This window comes from Tupaia chinensis, unplaced genomic scaffold, assembly GCF_000334495.1.
Source record: "Tupaia chinensis unplaced genomic scaffold, TupChi_1.0 Scaffold138757_1, whole genome shotgun sequence".
Taxonomy (NCBI): Eukaryota; Metazoa; Chordata; class Mammalia; order Scandentia; family Tupaiidae; genus Tupaia; species Tupaia belangeri.
The window spans coordinates 2,949,385-2,968,977 of NW_006198649.1; the positions used below are offsets into that span (position 1 = coordinate 2,949,385).

The window sequence follows — 19,593 nt, forward strand, 5'->3', positions numbered from 1 at the left end:
TAAAACTCACGCCGAGCGCGTGTGCGTGCGTGCCCAAGATCCTGAGAGGAGAATGGAGGAGAAGGGATTGCAGCGTGACCATCCCCCCTGGGGGGTGATTTCTTGCTTTCTGTCTGTATGTCCCTCTCTGTCTGTCTCGGCGAGCGCCCGTACCCCAAAACGGAAACCTCACAAAAAAAAAAAAAAAAAAACCACACACAAACAAACAAACAAAAAAGACATTAGGTGCATATGTGCATGTGCCAAAAATCCAGAGAGGAGCATGGAGGAGAAGACATTATGGCATGGTCATTCCCCCAGAGGCTGATTTCCCACTTTTCTACTTTCTCTGTCTCTCTCTGGCAAGCATACATGATGTATTGCAAAAGAAACAAATGAAAGAAAGCAAAACAAAACCAACAGTAATCTTTCAGTAGAAATAGTAATAATCAGAGCTCATATATAACTGGAGGCTTCCATGTGTTAGGTATAGTTAGAAATGCTCTGCGTATATTATCTATTTCATTTATTCTACACAACATTCCATGAAGTAAGTACTATTATTATCTCTGTTTTACACACAAGCAAAGAAGCAGCGAGGTAATGTTTGCCCATAATCCCACAACCAGTAATTGGCATTAGCAGACTATGAATCCGAGAAGTGTAAAAACCTTCTTAATGTCCGCGCTAAGGATACTATAGAAACTACACTGATTTAGAGGCAGGGAATAGTTCCTCCTCCACCCTCAGGTCAACTGATGCGCTTTCAGATTGTGCTACCCTGGCAGCTGTCAATTCCCTAGCTCCCTGGATGAATCTCTCCTACAAATCTATATCTTAATCATTTTAGCAATTCTACTTCCTTTTCAAATATCTGAAATCAAATTCCACTGCTTAACTTTTATTTTATTTTATTTTATTTATTTATTTATTTTATAAATGAATCCAATGTAACTTGTTAGGGCACACCTAGAGAGATTGTTGAAAATTTTAGATGTATCCCATTGTACGACTCTGCAACAGATGATTCCTTTCCCCTCAGTGAACAAAAGATTTGCTGTATCACCACACAGTTCCAGTTAGATAATATTCCCCTGAATATGGAGATTTCTACTTGTCAAAAAGAAATCTTCTCTTCAAAGGAAGAGAAAGAGCTTTTCAAAATACTTCAGCTGGAATCTCAATGATACGAGGCATATGCAGGCTGGGTGACAACTTGGTCACTCTGCCCTAGTTTCAGAACAGCTGTCAATGAGACAAAAGCGCTGAACGCACAGTGTCACTTCTCTGAGCTACTGGGTATGAGAAAATTTCAAGTATCTCAGCTGGCTGTGTTTGTTTCTTTCAAATTTCTATATTTTACTTTTTTTTTTTAATCCCTAGTTAAGAAAAAAAAAAAAAAACCCTCTGCATGGCACATTGTCTAACTGTTGTGATGCACTTTTTTCTATATTTGTGCATGTTTGTTTCACATTTAGCTCATGTGAATTTGTATTGTTGTTTGCATGTTCTGTTTCTCCGTAAATCACACATGGATTTTTATTGAAAAAGAATTATTTTATTTAAAAAGAACTTCCACAAGCTCCTGCTGTGACATCCTCCAATTATCGACCTCTTCATCTACTACCCCATCTGTGCTCATTTGTGTCTTTATTCTTCACCTACAAATGTACCAGCAAAGACATTATGTTTCTATGTCGACAACTAGAAAAAATTCATGATCATTGTAAGGAAAATATCTAACTAAAAGTAGTAAGCCATTTTCTGACAGTGAAAAATATGAGTTTACTCAGCTATTAATATATATATATATATACACATACATACATATAATTTACCTGTTTCTCAGGTTGATGGTCATTAATCTGCCACTAAAATGATAGCATTTATAAATGGTAAGTTCTAGGCACCATAAAAATAGATATTACTTTGCTTATTTAGAGCAATAGTTTCTAGCACTTTTGAGTAGGTAATGTCCCTTCAAAGTAAAATAATAAATTGTGGAGCCTCGATTTATTCATTCTTTTATAAATGGAGGTGGATTTTATTTGAAAGTACTTACTCACTATAGAATACTTCTTCAAAAATGTGAACTTGTCTTTCAGTGTAGAATCTATGGCAATAATGAAAAAAGTATATCATTTTCAGATAAGTCTTGTAAGTTTTAGACTCATGCATTTCTGTCAGTTGTAATTATGCTTCCATGTCTACAAAGTTGAGGAGATGGCATATATATATACTCTGAGTGACATTTTCTGGGACCTACAAATTGAGATCTATAAGTGAATTTCTTTCTTATTCTCGATCATGTTATTTCTTTACATTTTTGCTAATGTTAGAACTCATTCTTTTTCAAACAAATGATATCCGTTAGTTTTGTTTTGCTTTTCTTCCCATCTCCTGTAGAGCTAACTCTGTACTTCATTTTCTACTCAATCATTGACAGCCTGGATGGTTAGAGAGACGCATTCCTAATTTAACAGTTAACTGTGTTATGTTCGAAACACCTTAAAGGATTCTTACTTTGCACTCTGATATTGGTTCTCAAAAAAACAAATAAAGAAAAAATATTCAAAGATTGGCCGTCAGATTTCCTGATGGGTTTTGTTCACATTAAATTACTAAGTCATCTTATTGTTTACTAGACTATAAGTAATAGTACAGTACCATGAATAAAAACATAAAAATTAGGTCAAATAAGACTTAGTAAGTAGTAATGCACTAAAGACCATATAGTTACTTAAATGAAATAAAATAAAAAATGTTAATAAATATATTCATTTTAGATGACATGTCTACTTTAAATTTATTAAGATATTTATTTGTAATAAGTGTAAATTTATATAGACTCAGCAGTAGTTGGAAGATGATGATTGAACACTAGGAAATACAATTGTTTGGATTTTTTTTTTTTTTTTGGTATTCTAAGGTAAGTACTATCTCTTTTACCACATATGAGTAGAACAGAAATAACTAGAAAAGCACAATGGTGTGAATTGGAATTACATAGAATAATATAAGCACTGTGTCCATACAATGCACATATGCCAAGTATTAGGTTGTCAGAAAAGTCATGATGTATTTTTTCTATGTTTTTCTATGCAGAAATGTATCAAGACTTTTCCAATGACCCAATATAATTATTTGTTGAAGAATCTCATTATTTGACCTAATTGAAACTTAGGTATCTTCTAATTGAGAAGATAGGTTTTATTTCATATATGATGAAACTGAGACCCAGAGAGGTTATGTTACTATTTAAAGGCACAAAATAAATCAGGGGCAGATCTTGACCTTAAATCTGTTCTCTTGGTTCTTATCTAGTGATATAAACTACTCCAGTCTACTAGTTACTAACTTGGTTTTGTTACCCATTTTTTTCCTAATAGGGAGACCTACCTGCCGCTGTGCACTGGGATTCACCGGGCCGAACTGCGGTAAGATAGTCTGTGAGGACTTTTGTCAGAATGGAGGGACCTGCACTGTGACTGCCGGAAACCAGCCTTACTGCCACTGCCAGCCCGAGTACACCGGAGACAGATGTCAGTACTGTAAGTGAAGGCAACACCCAGAAGCAGTTCCGTAGCACACTTGATACTTCCATGAAGGGATAATACCTTCATCACATTTTCTCCATTAGCTTGATTTCAGCCACCCCAGTTTTTCAGATTCAGTTCCTCTATCACTCCAACAATTACTTACATCATTCCTCGCCTTATATTATAGTATCTTTCTTCCTCCTCCACCTTAGATTCTGTGGTTCATTATAATCATTATCTTGCTCCCTCTTCCCCTGCATTGTACTTTCCTGGAAAACCATAACCATGGAAAAATCTAACAGTCCATTTCTATTGAACTGGAACCCCAAAACTGAATGCAGCTGAAGAAAAGCACAACCCTGTATCTGCTGGCCTCGTCTGAATTTTTATACTAATTTCAAATGGGCACTTGCTATGGCTTCTACTGTATTTCACAAATGCACTCAGTTTCTGACTGTCCTGGACATCTAGGTCATATCTTCTCCTTTTTCCTCGAACCTCACATACCTGCTCCCAAACGTTACTTTTAGCTGAGGAAATTGTTCCCTGTTTAATTGATAGAAATAGAAGCTATCTAAAGAGAACTTCCCCAGCTTTTGTTGTGATATCCTCCAAGCTACTATAACTCTACCCACATCCTTATCTTCTTTCATGTTACTAGGAACCCCTGCCTCATCTACTCCTGCACTAGCCAGTCAGTGCTGATTTCTCTTAGCCTTTCACGGACACGTTTCCTACAATTGGACCCTCTTCCCCAGCATGAATATTTTTCTCTCTACCAAGTTCTGTCTCAAAGCAACTTCTGGTGGGCTCACACAATCTCATTTTTCTGCTCACTCCCTCTCTTTTTATGTTTTAACAGTCATGTTAAAGTGTTATTATTCTTTGTAATTCTTCTATATTTCATTTGACCCTACCTCTGTAAGGTTTTGTCTTCACTCTTCTGCTGAAATATGTTCTATGACAGTAAAATTAATTATTTGTGTTTAGTGTCCTCCAAGTTACCATATTGAATTACAAATTTTTGAATTTTATTTTATATTTACTATCAGCAATTAATCACTACCTTCTTCTTAAAACATCATCTTCACTTGTATTTATGGACACCACTCTATCTAGTTTTCACTCCCATTTTTATTCCCATTTACTTGCTTCTACGCAAAGTTCTTCTCTGCTTCCTTTTAAGCTCCTAAGAGATAACATTTTTATCTCTGATTTTAAACACTGACATGAGTGATAATTATGCTCTCATATCTGCTGTCATCTCTACAACAGTCACTCCTTAATTCAGTGATTCCTCTACAACTGTGACCAACCAGCTTTAATTAAATACAGTTTTTCAAACATTATTTATAAAGATTTTGGTTTTACTAGCCTGTGTTGGTCTTATTTATATTAATGCTTTCTAAAAGTTTCACATATAGTATCAAGGTTGAAACCTACTACCTAGATTATTTCACTCAATCACATGACTTTTAATATCATCCAAATACTACTAATGAATATAAATTAAATTTATATCTCCCATTAAACCTGTCTCTGAATTCCAGGTTGTTCCTAATTGTCTATTTGACAGCATGACTTAATTCCAAATTAACCTGATTTTCTCACCCTGAAATTCTCTCACCGTAGTCTTTTTGACCTCTTTAAAGGGAAACTCTCAACATTTGGCCAAAAAAAAACTTGGACATCTTTCTTGACTCTTTTCTTTTATATATCAACTGTCATTTTTACCTTTAAAATAAGGAGGGTGCTCAAAAAGTTCATGGAAAATACTTATTAAAAAACTACATATGGATTTTATAATTTCTTTAAACCAAAGTAAATTTGTATTTTGATTCCTTTATTCAACAAATTTTAGAACTCCCCTCATATACCCAGACTCTGAATGCTTCACATCACTCTGTTTTCACCATCCTCATCCAAGTTACCAATTTGAATTATTACTAGCTGATCCCCACAATTCTTCTCTTTGCCCTTGGTATCTTGGTCTGTAAATAGCAGCCACAATTGTACATTTTATCCATAATAAAACTTGCTTCCCATCTCCATTACATTTTTTTGAGATCTTTTTATATCCATGGACTCTTATAATTGCTTCATTGTTTTTGTATTAGTTCTATCAATTCATTTAGTTCTCCTAATTAAGTATTTGTTTCATTCTCACTTATAGAAGAGGATACTGAGGAGGCATAACTAACCTTCTGAATATAACCCAGTAGTAATTGTGAGAGTCAAGAATCCCAGGCAACCCATATGCAGGGTTCTCACCTTTAAAAATTACTTAACATTTTTTGGCCAGCCCCTTAGCATAGCAGTTAAGTGCTTTGCATGGAAAGCAGATCTCACCTGACCAACTGCAGATTGAATCCTGACCCTGGCAGGCTGAAAAGCATGATGGATGCATGTGCATGCATGCCTAGAATACTGATGGGATGGAGAAATGGAGGAAAAAAGCTTGTGGTATGATCACGACCCCAACCTTATTGGGGTGATTTCTCTCTTTCTCTCTCCCTCTCATCCGCCCCCCCCCATTTCTTGAGAACTCATGCACCATTTGAAAATGAAAGGACAGAAAATGTTACCTAACATTTTGGTCCTTGGATCATCTGATAGATATCATTGGGAATCTCACAAATGGCTTAAGTCTTCAGTAATGTAATAAGTAGCAGTGCATGAAATGGCACAAATCAAGCTATCTGCACTGGCTTATGTGAAAATTCAACATGTCTTACCTCTGATATTACAGTGGGGCCACTTGTGCCACAGAAAGGAAATGGATTTAATTTCAAATTGCTGTTTCTTTTTCCTGTTTATTATTCTCAGGTCATGCTAGCTTCTTCTTGACATGTATAGATGCCACTGTCTTAAGTCATACATGTTTTCATTGGTTTCTCAACTTACCTTTTACAAGCTGTGTGTAACGGGCCAGCAGTTTATCTGACAATGCAGTTACACTCATGTATCTTCACATACATGTTGCTCATATCCTCATGGCTCTCATTTCCTTCCTTTGAATCCACCTACTAACTCATGTTTGTGGTTTTTGTCCTTTTCTGCTGTACTGTTCTCAAAAAGTCAAATGATTTCCATGCAAATGAGGAATGACATTAACTATTATTCCAGATAATGAGGCTGCTTATTACTATACTAAGTTTGCAGCTTCCCCTATATTCTGGTAAAACCATATTGATCATCCTTCCCCTTATAAAAATTAACTTCCTTGACTTCAATTTTGAAATTGTTCAAAACTTCTCATTTTGCATTAATATTGTTCTCTGAATCTCCAAGTCATGGTCTCTATAAATGTCTCTAGCTCTGATCTCCTTTCCCTAGTATTTTTGTTAATAATGTACATTTCTCCAACTCATCTGGGACCTCTTAAATCTATATCCAACAATAATACGTGTCAAATAGGCAAATGAACAAATAAGCAATCCCACAGATAAATCAAGTGGTCTGAAGAAAAGTTAAAAGAAGTAAAATCAATTTAATGTACAAAAACTACATTTAATCAGTGTGCAACCATCTGAACCTCTGTGTGCCAAATCTAGAGCTAATGCTTTCTGTTTCTATCTCTTGGTTACCAACTGGTGCCTCATCAGAGAGCCACAGTCTTTTTTGATTTTTCATTTTTATTTTTATCAGTTTTAAAATTGAATCAACATTCTTGATTCATTTGGAACTAAATTTAAAATGTACTGTGTGTCCATCATTATAGCAATTTGAAGTCTTCCAAGGAATAAATTTAGTTAGCTTACATTTTATCAACTTAACAGAATCGCAGTCTGAGGTAGCTTGATGCTTTGGAAAGGGCTGTATTATAATTTTATTATCACTATTAGTAGTCAGAGCACTTCCCACCTTTTACTGCAAAGCACTTATTAAAATTAACCAATTAATCCTTAGACAGAGGTTAAATAACTTGCTCAAGGTCCTGAAGTAGTAATATTATAATCAGAATCGGACCCCAGGAGTTGTTGATCAAGATGTCAACAAACATTCTTGCAGTATGGAGATGTTGTTCTTTGGCAGCATAATAAGTCTGTGGACAGTGTCATTAAAGTGACAAATCCAACAGCTGACAAAAGCACAATAAATTTAGGATCTATTAGATGTAAGTCGGCAAGGTTCAATGGACCTGATGTTCTGTCAAAATTGTATCTTGCATATACAAAATCTTTTCTCTATAAATGAAGGAATGACAGAATGGTTCATTACAGTGCCTAATTAAAGGTCCATTAGTGGGAGGTAAAACATCAGTTCTTGGTCGTGCTGAGTAAAAACATTTCACAACTCTAATAGCAATATAAAATCCTGAGGTCTGAAATGCAAATTAATTTTACCAGCAGCCCAGGAAAGAGAGACAGAGATAAATAATGGCAAAAGCAAAATTCAGTGTTCTTTACATAAGATGTTCAAGAACAAATACAGCTGCATTTCATGCTATTCTGTAGAACAGGTTTCTAGTATAAATCAATCAATGAATAAGCATAGCCTTCTGCATTTACACATAGGTGCTAAGGGGGAGATCGACAATATCTGAAGTTATTTGTAATTAAATGAAAGTAACATTAGGAGAAAGGACCAATAGAACCAACTCCATCCGTGTCTAAGAACCAGGTAGTCACAATAAATGACAACCAGCTTATCTTATTCACTGACATTTTCAAAGTCATCTAGCAGTCTGCTTGGGGAACCATTACAGTTTCAATTAGAACTCAACTCATTAAAAGTGTGCCGGTATGACTTACTCCCACTGGTTCCAGTAAGTACATTAAGTTGTATCTCTTGTTTATAGAGCTAGGAATACATGACAGTAATCCGTATATATCATAAGTTGCCGTTGATAGTAGAACCATAGTCTATCAAGTAACTTATAAGCTGCTTATGTTCTATAGACCTGAGCCTATTATATTTGATGATATGATGGGATTATTGTGACCATTTGTCTTGTAGAATAGCTTTGTTCTGTCAGTCAGTGAACATGTTCTGTTTGGTGTTCCCAATGAGTCTTTTTTTTTTTTTTTGGAGAGGTTTTTGCTGAAGGGCACGTACGCTCACCAGAAAGACAGAGTGAGACAAAGAGACAGAAAGAGAGAAATTATCCCCCCAGGAGGGAGACGGCCATGCTGCAATCCTTTCTCCTCCCTTCTCCTTTAGGGATCTTGGGCACGCAACACGCATGCACCCAGCCTGAGTTTAAACCACCGGGTCTGGGACTTGAACCACGGTTGACTACATTGGGAGTTCGGCGACATAACCATTAAGCTAACTGCTGGCCTCTGAATGAGCCTGTTTTTAACAATGGTTACAGAAGTATTTTCTGCTCTCAAAGAACTTATGGTCTTTGTGTGTGATTCAGAAAAGAAAATAAGTTGTTACAGAACAGTGAAATGAAACTCATGGGCTATCGGAACCCACGGAAGAAATGTAGATTTCAGCCTAAAAGATTATATTTGATGATATGATGGGATTATTGTGACCATTTGTCTTGTAGAATAGCTTTGTTCTGTCAGTCAGTGAACATGTTCTGTTTGGTGTTCCCAATGAGTCTTTTTTTTTTTTTTTGGAGAGGTTTTTGCTGAAGGGCACGTACGCTCACCAGAAAGACAGAGTGAGACAAAGAGACAGAAAGAGAGAAATTATCCCCCCAGGAGGGAGACGGCCATGCTGCAATCCTTTCTCCTCCCTTCTCCTTTAGGGATCTTGGGCACGCAACACGCATGCACCCAGCCTGAGTTTAAACCACCGGGTCTGGGACTTGAACCACGGTTGACTACATTGGGAGTTCGGCGACATAACCATTAAGCTAACTGCTGGCCTCTGAATGAGCCTGTTTTTAACAATGGTTACAGAAGTATTTTCTGCTCTCAAAGAACTTATGGTCTTTGTGTGTGATTCAGAAAAGAAAATAAGTTGTTACAGAACAGTGAAATGAAACTCATGGGCTATCGGAACCCACGGAAGAAATGTAGATTTCAGCCTAAAAGAAAGATTGCTTGAAGACAATGTTTTCTGAGCTGACATCAGAAAGAGAAGCTAATCAGATGCAAAAGAGAAATAGTTTTAAGGAACAGCATATACAAAGGACTGAAAGGGAAAATCTCTTGAAATTTATCTTTTCTGTTTCTATTTGATTTTCCTAGGGAAGGATTGCTAAGAGAAATAACAGTCACTAAACATATGAGGGATCTTCAAAAGTTCAAAAGTTCATAGGAAATGTGCATTATTAAAAAGCCGTGCATGTATTTCAAAACTTTTTGTAACAAAATATTTTTTCTATGAGCTTTTTGAAATCCCTTATATATAATATATTTGTCATAGAGACTGATGGTGTGATACCTTATTCTATCCAGTCTATGAATAGATAGGTAGCTTTTCAACAAATGTTTACACATTTGGTAAGTGACAAAAAAATGATATTAAGCAGGCTTCCCCAGTCTGTCAGGTTACAGGGTATAGGAAACCCAATTTGTAGCCTTGAGGATCTGATTCCAAAACTAAGTTTCTTCTGCTGTATTTTTCTACTACTTAATATCTAGCCCACTGTTTTGTTTATAGACACATTATGAATACAGTAAAAGTCCAGATAGCACACTGGCTCAACCTTAGCTTACAAGTTTCTATTCTATTGAAAAGAGACACTAATAAGAATTATAATCTTGAGTTCATTAAGCCTACAGCAGACCCCACTCCCCAACCTCCCCCCCAAAAAGACACAGGACTTTTGAAATAAAAAGACAACAGAAGCTTTTTAGTTATTCCTGTTAGTGTGAAGGTCAACTCAAACTGAGATTAGAGTCTTGAGAAGAAATCATGATTTCGAAAGTGAAATTTAGTGGTTAAGGTAGCTGAATCCCATATGGTCCCCTCATGGTTCGAGTCTCAGAACCAATGGCTCGAAAAACACACTGGGCACATGTGCATGCATGCCCAAAATCATGAAAGAAGAATGGAGAAGGAGTTCTAGCACGACTATTTCCCATGGGTAGTGCTTCCTCAATTTCATTCTCTCTTACTCTGTCTCTCTGTTCCCTCCAATGAGTGTATGTACTTTAGAGCAAAAAGAAAAAAATTCTGTAATTCATGAGAAATTGCATGAATTCTCTTTGAAGAAAAGTATAAAAATAAATTTAGACTTAAATTAGTGTCTGTGGAGGAAAATAGATATATATATTTTATCATGATAGAGAATGGTTAGCTAACAGTAAGATAATTATTTTAGTAAAATATCAAGGTTATAAAATATTATTGAAAACAATTTTTATATGATTCTAAAATGAGAATTACTGGAAACAGAATTTTTGCTATGTTGTATCTTCATTTAAAGGAAATGTAAAAGTAATTGGAGAAAAAATATTTGGGGAAAATGTGCTTAAGAAAAACAGTTGGTGTAATGGCTATGTTGCTGAACTCTTATGTAGTCAACAATGGTTCGAGTCCTGAACCCGGTGGCTTAAACTCATGCTAGGTGCATGTGCATGCGTACCCTAGATCCCGAGAGGAGGATGGAGGAGAAGAGATAGCAGTGTGGCCATCCACCCTAAAGGGTAATTTCTCACTTTCTGTCTCTGTCTCTCTCTGTCTTTCTGATGAGTGCATGTGTCCTATAGCAAAAATCCCTCCAAGAAAAAAAAAAAAAAGAAAAGAAAAAGAAAAAGGTATTTATTAGAAAAATAAAGTAGATCTTTCCAAGAAGATATTAAGTAATATGTTTGTCAAAATATATATTCCGATTTTTTTTATGCTGGAGGGTACATGCACATGTATGAGAGAGAGAAAGAGAAACAGAGAGAGAGGCCCTCAATAAGACCTGGTCATGCCAAAATAATTTCTCCTCCAATTCTCCATCCTGTCAGGGTCCTAGGTATGAGTGCACGTGCTCTTTGGAATGTTTTTTCAAGCTGCTAAGGCTGAGAATTGAAGCAAGTCCAGCCATGTTAAATCGGGTCAAATGTTCTGATTATTAAAATTAAGGTATTCAGCCGATATACAATGGACAGTTATGGGTATTATTCATTGTTCTAGGTATTTGGGGATATATCAATATAAAAACTTTTTGAAGACACTTGTCTTATATAGTTTTTCACAAATAGAAATCCAAGGGACACATCTTTTTAGACTAAACACAGACCAAGCTACAATTCAGAGGTGTATAGTAAAAAAGGATCACTTGCAGATCAAAAGTTAACTTTATTATGAACTATTTAGAAGCATAACAGTACTTTATTATGTAAATAAATTTCAAATTTCAACAGCTGGTTTACAAAGTTAACTATTGAACTTTCATCTGTATGTTACACCATTTGCACTTGGAATATCAGTAATTATATTTAATAATTTTAGTAAACATTATTGAAAAAGATCAGGAATGCTTAATGACTCTGGCTCTATATCAGAAATGTTTTTTTATGCCAGTTTCACTTGATTTTGAGTAACTCTAATCTCATAATGCTTCACCCCTTAGTTACCTCCAGGACTGCTTCCACTTTGGTGCCACATTAGTAACATAGAGAGGTGTTGGCTCTTCTTTCTGAAAAAAAAAAAAAAGTAAAAAGAAAAGTACACGTAGATGGTAACCAAAGGAAAATAAAAAATAACTTTGAAACTGCTCTGTTGAGGTTGAAAATGTATCAGTATGTCACACAAGTAATTATAACCTTCTGAATGCTTTGTATCTGGATAACCTGTCCTTACCCTGTTGTGTGACCCCTGCTCCCCAAAATAAAAGGTTTTACATGAGATGACACAGTGACTATGACTCTGCTGTTCTTGGTGTTGCATAGACTGCATAAACTCACAAATAATTATCTACAAACAAAATCGAGTATTTGAAAACAATATAGCACATAAGTCATGCACAGGCACACAAATTAAGCAAAAATATTTACTTGAGGCTTACCTCAAACCAAGCAATTTGCTTCTTGTTCAATGACTCTGCTAACAACATCTTTAAAAATTCCACTGTAAATTAAGAGTAATTTTTAAACTTAGTGCTCTATATTGGATTTGAAAAAAAAAAATGCCATACCTCAGAAATTTTCAAATGCTTTTTTTTTGGAGAGGTTTTCGCTATAGGGCGCGTGCACTCGCCAGACAAACAGAGACATAGAGACAGAAAGTGAGAAATCACCCCCCAGGGTGGATGGTCACGCCGCAATCCCTTCTCCTCCATTCTCCTCTTGGGATCTTCGGCACACACGCATACATGTCCGGCGTGAGTTTTAAGTCACCAGGTCTGGAACATGAACCGCGGTCGACTACGTGGGAGTCCAGCGACATAGCTATTACACTAACGGCTGGTCCCTCAAATGCTTTAAAGGGAAGAAATAATATAAAATTCTTATCATATACATAGTATAACTATGTTTAACTATGAAAGATTTGACCACTACAAACTCTGTTACTAGCTTATTATATGCAAAAAAATAGAGCCTCTCTTGAGAGTTAATATACTGCTAGAAATAGTTTTGTTTACCTTGATTACTGATAAGGATGGCAAGAGAGTTTATGGGTTGGTGTGCCATCATTAACTGCAATGTTAAAAAAATCCTCCAATTTTAATCTCATGCTTCTGAGGTGCAAAAAGAAAAACATAGAAAGGAAGAAAGATTTATAATATACTCTGTGGTTACATAACCCACCAAATAAAGAATACAGCAGAAATACATCTATGAAATAGCACATTCACTTTCTCGTGAATACAGAAATGTAAGTATTATAAATATGACTTGAATAAATGTATATATTTCCAAATCTGTTAAATCTTTCCCAAATGAAGATACAATAAAAAAGAGCAAATTTAAATAAAAAGGGACTGTTAGATATATCAAATAATTGTTCACAATATAAACGATGAGTTATGTGAAAAAGAACTACTGTAGGGAGAAAGGCCTGACTGTGGTTGTCTCTCAGAATCAGGTACATCTTGAGTATGGGACATTCTGAGAATAAAAGTTACTTTGTTCCAAACAGCACCAAAAGATTAGTCTAAAGGTCAAGTAGCTAAACCTGAATGTTTAGCCATGCAATAGCGTTTGAAGCTCCATGATGAAATTCATGGTATCATATGATCTCACTTTCAATTTAGTGAAATAATTTGTACCTTATCCTTTCATTTAAAAACTTAGAGAAAAATCTATAGTGATGATATGAGCACAAGCTTTACTTGAAAATCAGTTGATAGGGGCCAGCTGGTGGTGTGGTATTAAGGTGCTGGAGTCCCACATGGCTAAATGATTTTCAAGTCCCAGGCCTGGAGGCTAGCTTTCTCACTCTCCCTCTTTCTCTTTGTCTCTGTCTAATGAGCTCATGTGCCCAATAGCAAATTAAAATAATAATAATAATAATAAAATAAAATACATAATTTAAAAAGAAAATCAGTTGATAAAAGTGCATCAACATAGTGACAGAAACAAATTGATATAGATAGGACCATGTGATAAATGGCAGCTTATTAAACTGACTGCTCAGTTATCATCTAAGGCCAAGAATGAAGGTCAAGTTCACTGTCTTTCCAGACCACAAAGAACTAAAATTAAAGTAGAATTTTCAAATTCATTTATCAGTGCTCCTTCCACTGGAAGTTAATGAATGATTTTGATCCTTTTAAGAATTCTTTGTCTAGAAAAAAAAAATATTAAATGATGTCAGTGGATCTTTATAACTTCTTTGGATATATATTTTCAGTTTGCTCCCTTAGAATCTGTTAAACTGGAATCTAGATTTGAGGAAGAAATGCTAAGTTTTAGACATAATTGTCTAGAATTAAAATATTTCAGAATCTATTCTGAAATAGATTCTGAACAATATTATCCTACAACTTTGCATTTTTAAATTATCTTCATCCTCACAGTTGAAACTCAGTTATATAGTTTATAAATAATAATAGTTAATATCTCCTTGGAATTGTTTCAAGCAAGATAATCTATAAGAAAAATCCTTTATAAGTTGCAAAACTCGGGTTATTGGAAAAGTCATGATGCATTTTTGCATAGAAAGACAGAGAAAAAATACATCATGACTTTTCTCACAACCCAGTAAATGCAAATTTTTGTTTTATTTTTATTTTTAATTAATATTTTAAGTATCTATAGTATGTTATGTTTTAAGACATATATATTTAGGTATTATATAATTTGGATAATGAAAATAAACTTAATAATTTTATAGAATTCATGGAGGTGACATGAACGCTTTGTTTTATAAGTTCTGAAGTGGCCTGTGAATTTAGAATGCAATTCTGTATTGAGTCCTTGAAAGTAAGTAGAGTATTTTGAATAAAATAGATTCTTAATAGCTTTTCTTCTAGGCACAGATTTGAATAAAACCTGTTAGAAACTAAAAAATTTAATATCAGTCTGTGGAATGTCATGTTGTGGATTGCCTCTGCTGGCAGATACATTTCTTATGTATGTACAGACATGCTTGGAGTGGCCTGTAGTCAGCTCACAGACTCAGCAGCTGTGTACCTCTTTCATGCAGGCGCTGTATCTGGGGCTTCTCTTACGGAGAGTTACAACATATGTCTTCTCTTCCTGTTTGATTTCACTCTCCCATCTCCCTCTACACTCTGCTCATCTGAACACACATCCTAGAAAAATTCAGTTAGTGTCAGGAGCAAGAATAAGTTGCCTTGACTGACCTAATATTTATATGAATTTATAACTGGCTTTGGAGTTTTAAACCATGTGGAGTTTTAAAATTCAAAGAAAAGAATAAACAAACATATTCTATATCAAGTGGTGAGAATAAAGATAATGAAAAAAAAAAAAAGTAAAGGAGAACTCAACTACAGTCCGAATGGAGCTGGAGCAAAGGGTCAAAAATCCACAAAAAGAAAAACAGATCAGTTACTGGATCAAATAGTCTTTTGCCAAATATCATTTTGTACACTGTATGCATAAAAGAGTACTGACTGAATCCCATCTCCTTCAGGTTCAAAATATTTATGAGGATGTTTTCAAAGAATAATTTTTCTAAATAAAAAGGATCTTGGATTAAATTGTTTAATTGATTAATTACAGTAATTCAGTGCATACCTCTAATAATTAAAGTTTAAATGCTACTAATAATAAAATTAATTTTTGTCACCTTTGATTTATTAAAAAAGTCTTATCAAGTGAGAACTTTATTATTATTTATCACTAATCTGTTTTATATCTACAGCTGACACAAAGGAAAGGTACATTTCACCAGGAAATCTCTTTTGGTTTATTATGCTTTACCCTTCCAGGTGATCTGTTGAAGGTGACTTTCTCAATATCTCAGTGAATTCTGAATAAAACTACTCCTGTATAATCTACTATTTTCTTGCTATCACATCAGTGTAAAATCCCTCTCTTTCTACCTCTGTCTGTTTCTAGGAGAGAGATAGTTATTGATTTATTTTTCTTTCTCCATCCTCCCTTTTATGTTATTTGTTTGCAAGGTAACATATTAAAAAAAATTAGAAGGTACATGTCAGTATATCTAAAATCACTACAACAGCATTTAGATTTAAAATGGATAGCTTAAGAGGACAAAAATAAAGAAGAACAAATAGAAGGGAGAAGAGAAATAAAGAAGGAAAGGAAAAAGAAAAAGCCAGAAAGGGAGGGAGGAAGAAGAGGAAGAAGGAAAGAGAAAGTTACGTACACAGGGATCTATGGGTACATGTAGGATGACTTCTCATTATGGTATTCACCCACAGTGACGGGGAGAGATGTTCTTGTCCTCAAGGACAACATGACAACAACAACGACAACAACTTTCTTAGTGATTCTTCTATCTGAGATGATCTTTCCCACGATTTCCTCTATCCAGCATTGCTCATAACCCATTTCTCCCTGATCCCGTTCTCCAGAAATTAGTTATGTGTGCTCAGAATTACTTTAAAATATTAGTTCCGTGTACAATATCGGTTAAAAAATACTGTATTGATTTTGATTTTTTTTTTATCGACTGTTAAATTTGGGGATTCTATCAGAGTTTAAGGACTCTAGGGGTACAAGCAATATTTACATAGTAGATATTGTTAACGCATGAGATGTTAGTAAATTTTACCGGGCTGAAGTTCACTGAATCTTAATGTGTACTCAATTTCCTAATAAAGAAATTAATGCCTAAATATGGCAAAAGCTTTGTTTACGACCATAGAGTACTGCCCACATTTGCATGCTTCATTCTCCTTTTTAAAAGTCATCACACACTTATTCACTTATTTGCATTTTGATTAGCCTCTTCTGATTAACTATATTTCCTTGTCATCTGCAACTCAGTTTTCTCACAAATTGCAAATGACTCCACTATTTTATAAATAGCTACTTCCTAAAAATCTTTCATAACTGGACTGCTTTAAAAATAAAGAAATATTCAACCCAGATCAATGTTTATAAAAAAAATGAACACCGTATATCATGTTCATTTATCTTTGAAAATATTGCCATGATATACAGTTCTATGAGTTAATCTTTGACCATTTTTCAAATTATTGATGCCATCATTGCTAATATGCATTTTGCAATAGTGGTTGGTTGAAACTTTGTGTTGATTCTTTTCAAATCTCATTGTGTGTGTCACTCACTCAAATCAAAGTTTTGATAATTTGTCTGAGTTTTACATTTTCCTTCTACCTGGCACTCAAAGTTGGCACCGATGCTCAAGATGTATCTTATTTTAAAAATTTTTAGTCTTTTCTATAAAACTATTTAGGTTACATATTGCTATTTTTAGAGCATATTAGAAAATTCTAATTTCCTTAGACATGCTTTCCTGATGAAAATTTATCAGCCCTAATCAGAGTCTTACACACATTTTTTTCTCAAGTGAATATTTTAATTGGCATACCTAGATTCAATGTTTGCCTACTTTATTAAACTCAGCTCTGAAATTGGAAGATATATTTAGAACTATGCAATAAGTTTAATTATTAAACTATCTTAGAATGTGTAAAACACTTGAGCAATGTAAAAAAGAATACATTCTATAAATTCTAGTATTATCTAAAACTGAATCCAAATGACGGACCATGGTTCAAATCCTATTCTTGATGGCTTAAAAAACACTCTGGGTTGGGACCAACAGTTAATGTAATGACTATGTCGCTGGACTCCCATGTAGTCTACCCCAGTTCGCGTCCTGGACCCGGTGGCTTAAAACTCATGTCAGGCACGTATGCATGCGTGCCCAAGATCCCAAGAGGAGAACGGAGGAGAAGGGATTGTGGGTGTGGCCATTCTCCCTGGGGGGAGGGTGATTTCTCGCTTTCTGTCTCTGTCTCTCTCTGTCTCTCCAGCAGGCACACACATTCCATAGCAGAAATCTCTCTGAAACAAAACAAAAAAAAAAAAGAACTCTGGATTCATGTGTGTAGATGCCCCAAATTCTGGCAGGATGGATAACTAGAGAAGGGACTTCATAGTGAACATGGCCCATTGGGAGGTGTTTTCTTTCCTTCTCTTTCTCTTCATCTGTCTCTGGTGAGCACACTTGCCTTGTAGCTTGCCTTGTAGCATTTTTATTAAAAATCATTAAAATTTTTAATGCTTTATGCAAATTACTTTATATATTCTGCCTTCTAAGCCATATTAGGTGAAAATCTGAATCTTGCTTGATGTTATCTATCACTAGGGAAGAAAAGGCCACACTCACTACTGTTAATATATTTTAAAATGATCAGAAAACCTCCCAAAAGTTCTCAGCCTAAATTAAATGTAAGACATGTCTAGTTTTTTTTTTTTTTTTTTTTTTCAATTTTCTGGCTGTTGTTTTGGTTTCTTATTTGACTGGAGTGACCCAGAGTTGGTCAGATCAGAAGATGAATAGATCACATTGATGGTTAAGTCCTTCCTTCAAGTACAGGAGTCCAGTATTGAGAGTAAATTATCATAGATGACAAGTACCCAAGCTAGACTTGGGATAGGAGGTTGAGAATGACACCTGGCATATGACCTTCTAGCTCAGATGTGCGAATGCCGGACGAGTCCCTGGGTTCTCCTATGACAGTTTGATGGCCTCACATGGACTTGGCTGGGTCTACAGCTAGTGCTACTGCTGGGTCTTTAGCATCCTAACTGCTGAGCACAGAGAGGAAACACTTCCAGGTTTAAATACACATAAAGAAAGGCAGCATATCTATTTAAACTTTGTAGGTTTCTTTTTCTGAGTAAATGTATGAATTACTGAATAAAAATAAGAGCTTATTCTCTAGAGTTAAGCCTATTTATTTGGTGTGAAGGGGTTTTACCACTCTTTTGTGAATGAATATGTGGCAAGTTGCTTCACCTCTGTGTGCCTCAATTTATTCTCATAAAATATGTGTGTACAGTTCTAAGTTATCAAATGCTTACTTAAATGTATTAATCTTTTTTTTAAGTTTCTTTCTTTCTTTCTTTTTCATGACAGAGATAGAGAGAAAGGGAGACAGAAGTAACTTCAGCATGGTGTCATGCAATCATCCTTTCCCTAGCGTTTTCCAGGCAGCCAATGTCATGGACATGAGCATGCCTCACACGTACAATCAGCCGAGGAACTGAACCCTGATCTTATATATGGCTTCCAGCATTGCAGACTTGCTATTGCTGTGCCATCGTGGTGGGTCTAAATCATGACTCTTAATGCCAGTCTACAAAACTTATTTTTCTAAAGACCATATCAAAATTTAGTGAAGAATAATGATTCGTGCATTCATATAATTCCATAATTTATTTCCCCATATGATAGTTATGTATTAAGGTGTAAAGGCTCTCCAGCTTCCCCACTATTCTTACTAAGTCTCTCTAGACCCTGTTTAGCTGATATTGTTTTAGTATTTTTTTTTTCTCTTTAAGTTGCATACTTCAGTAGCTATTACAATGTGAATAGCCCAGTTGTGAATACGAGTTAATAGCTAAATGGTCTTGGCAACTACTTTTCAATAGACAAAAATATTTAGGATAGATGTTAGATGCAATTAAAAATTTTATGACTATTTGGCTCTCCATGAATACTCATAAACCTCTGTGTATACCCACACATGCGCATATTTTTTACAGAGTTATTACTATAAAAAGATTAAAGTAAGAAATATTTTCTTGTTTTCTGGTTGCTTAAA

The 19,593-nt window shown here is 35.1% G+C and overlaps 1 protein-coding gene across 1 annotated transcript in view; it reads left to right on the top strand.

Moving 5' to 3' along the window:
* The window catches only part of LRP1B (LDL receptor related protein 1B), a 1,871,701-nt gene that overhangs the window by 1,795,232 nt on the left and 56,876 nt on the right, over positions 1-19,593 (top strand). The window contains exon 88 of the mRNA XM_027765590.1: positions 3,369-3,530. Coding sequence (XP_027621391.1) covers positions 3,369-3,530 — 162 coding nt within the window. The remainder of the gene's footprint in view (positions 1-3,368; positions 3,531-19,593) is intronic.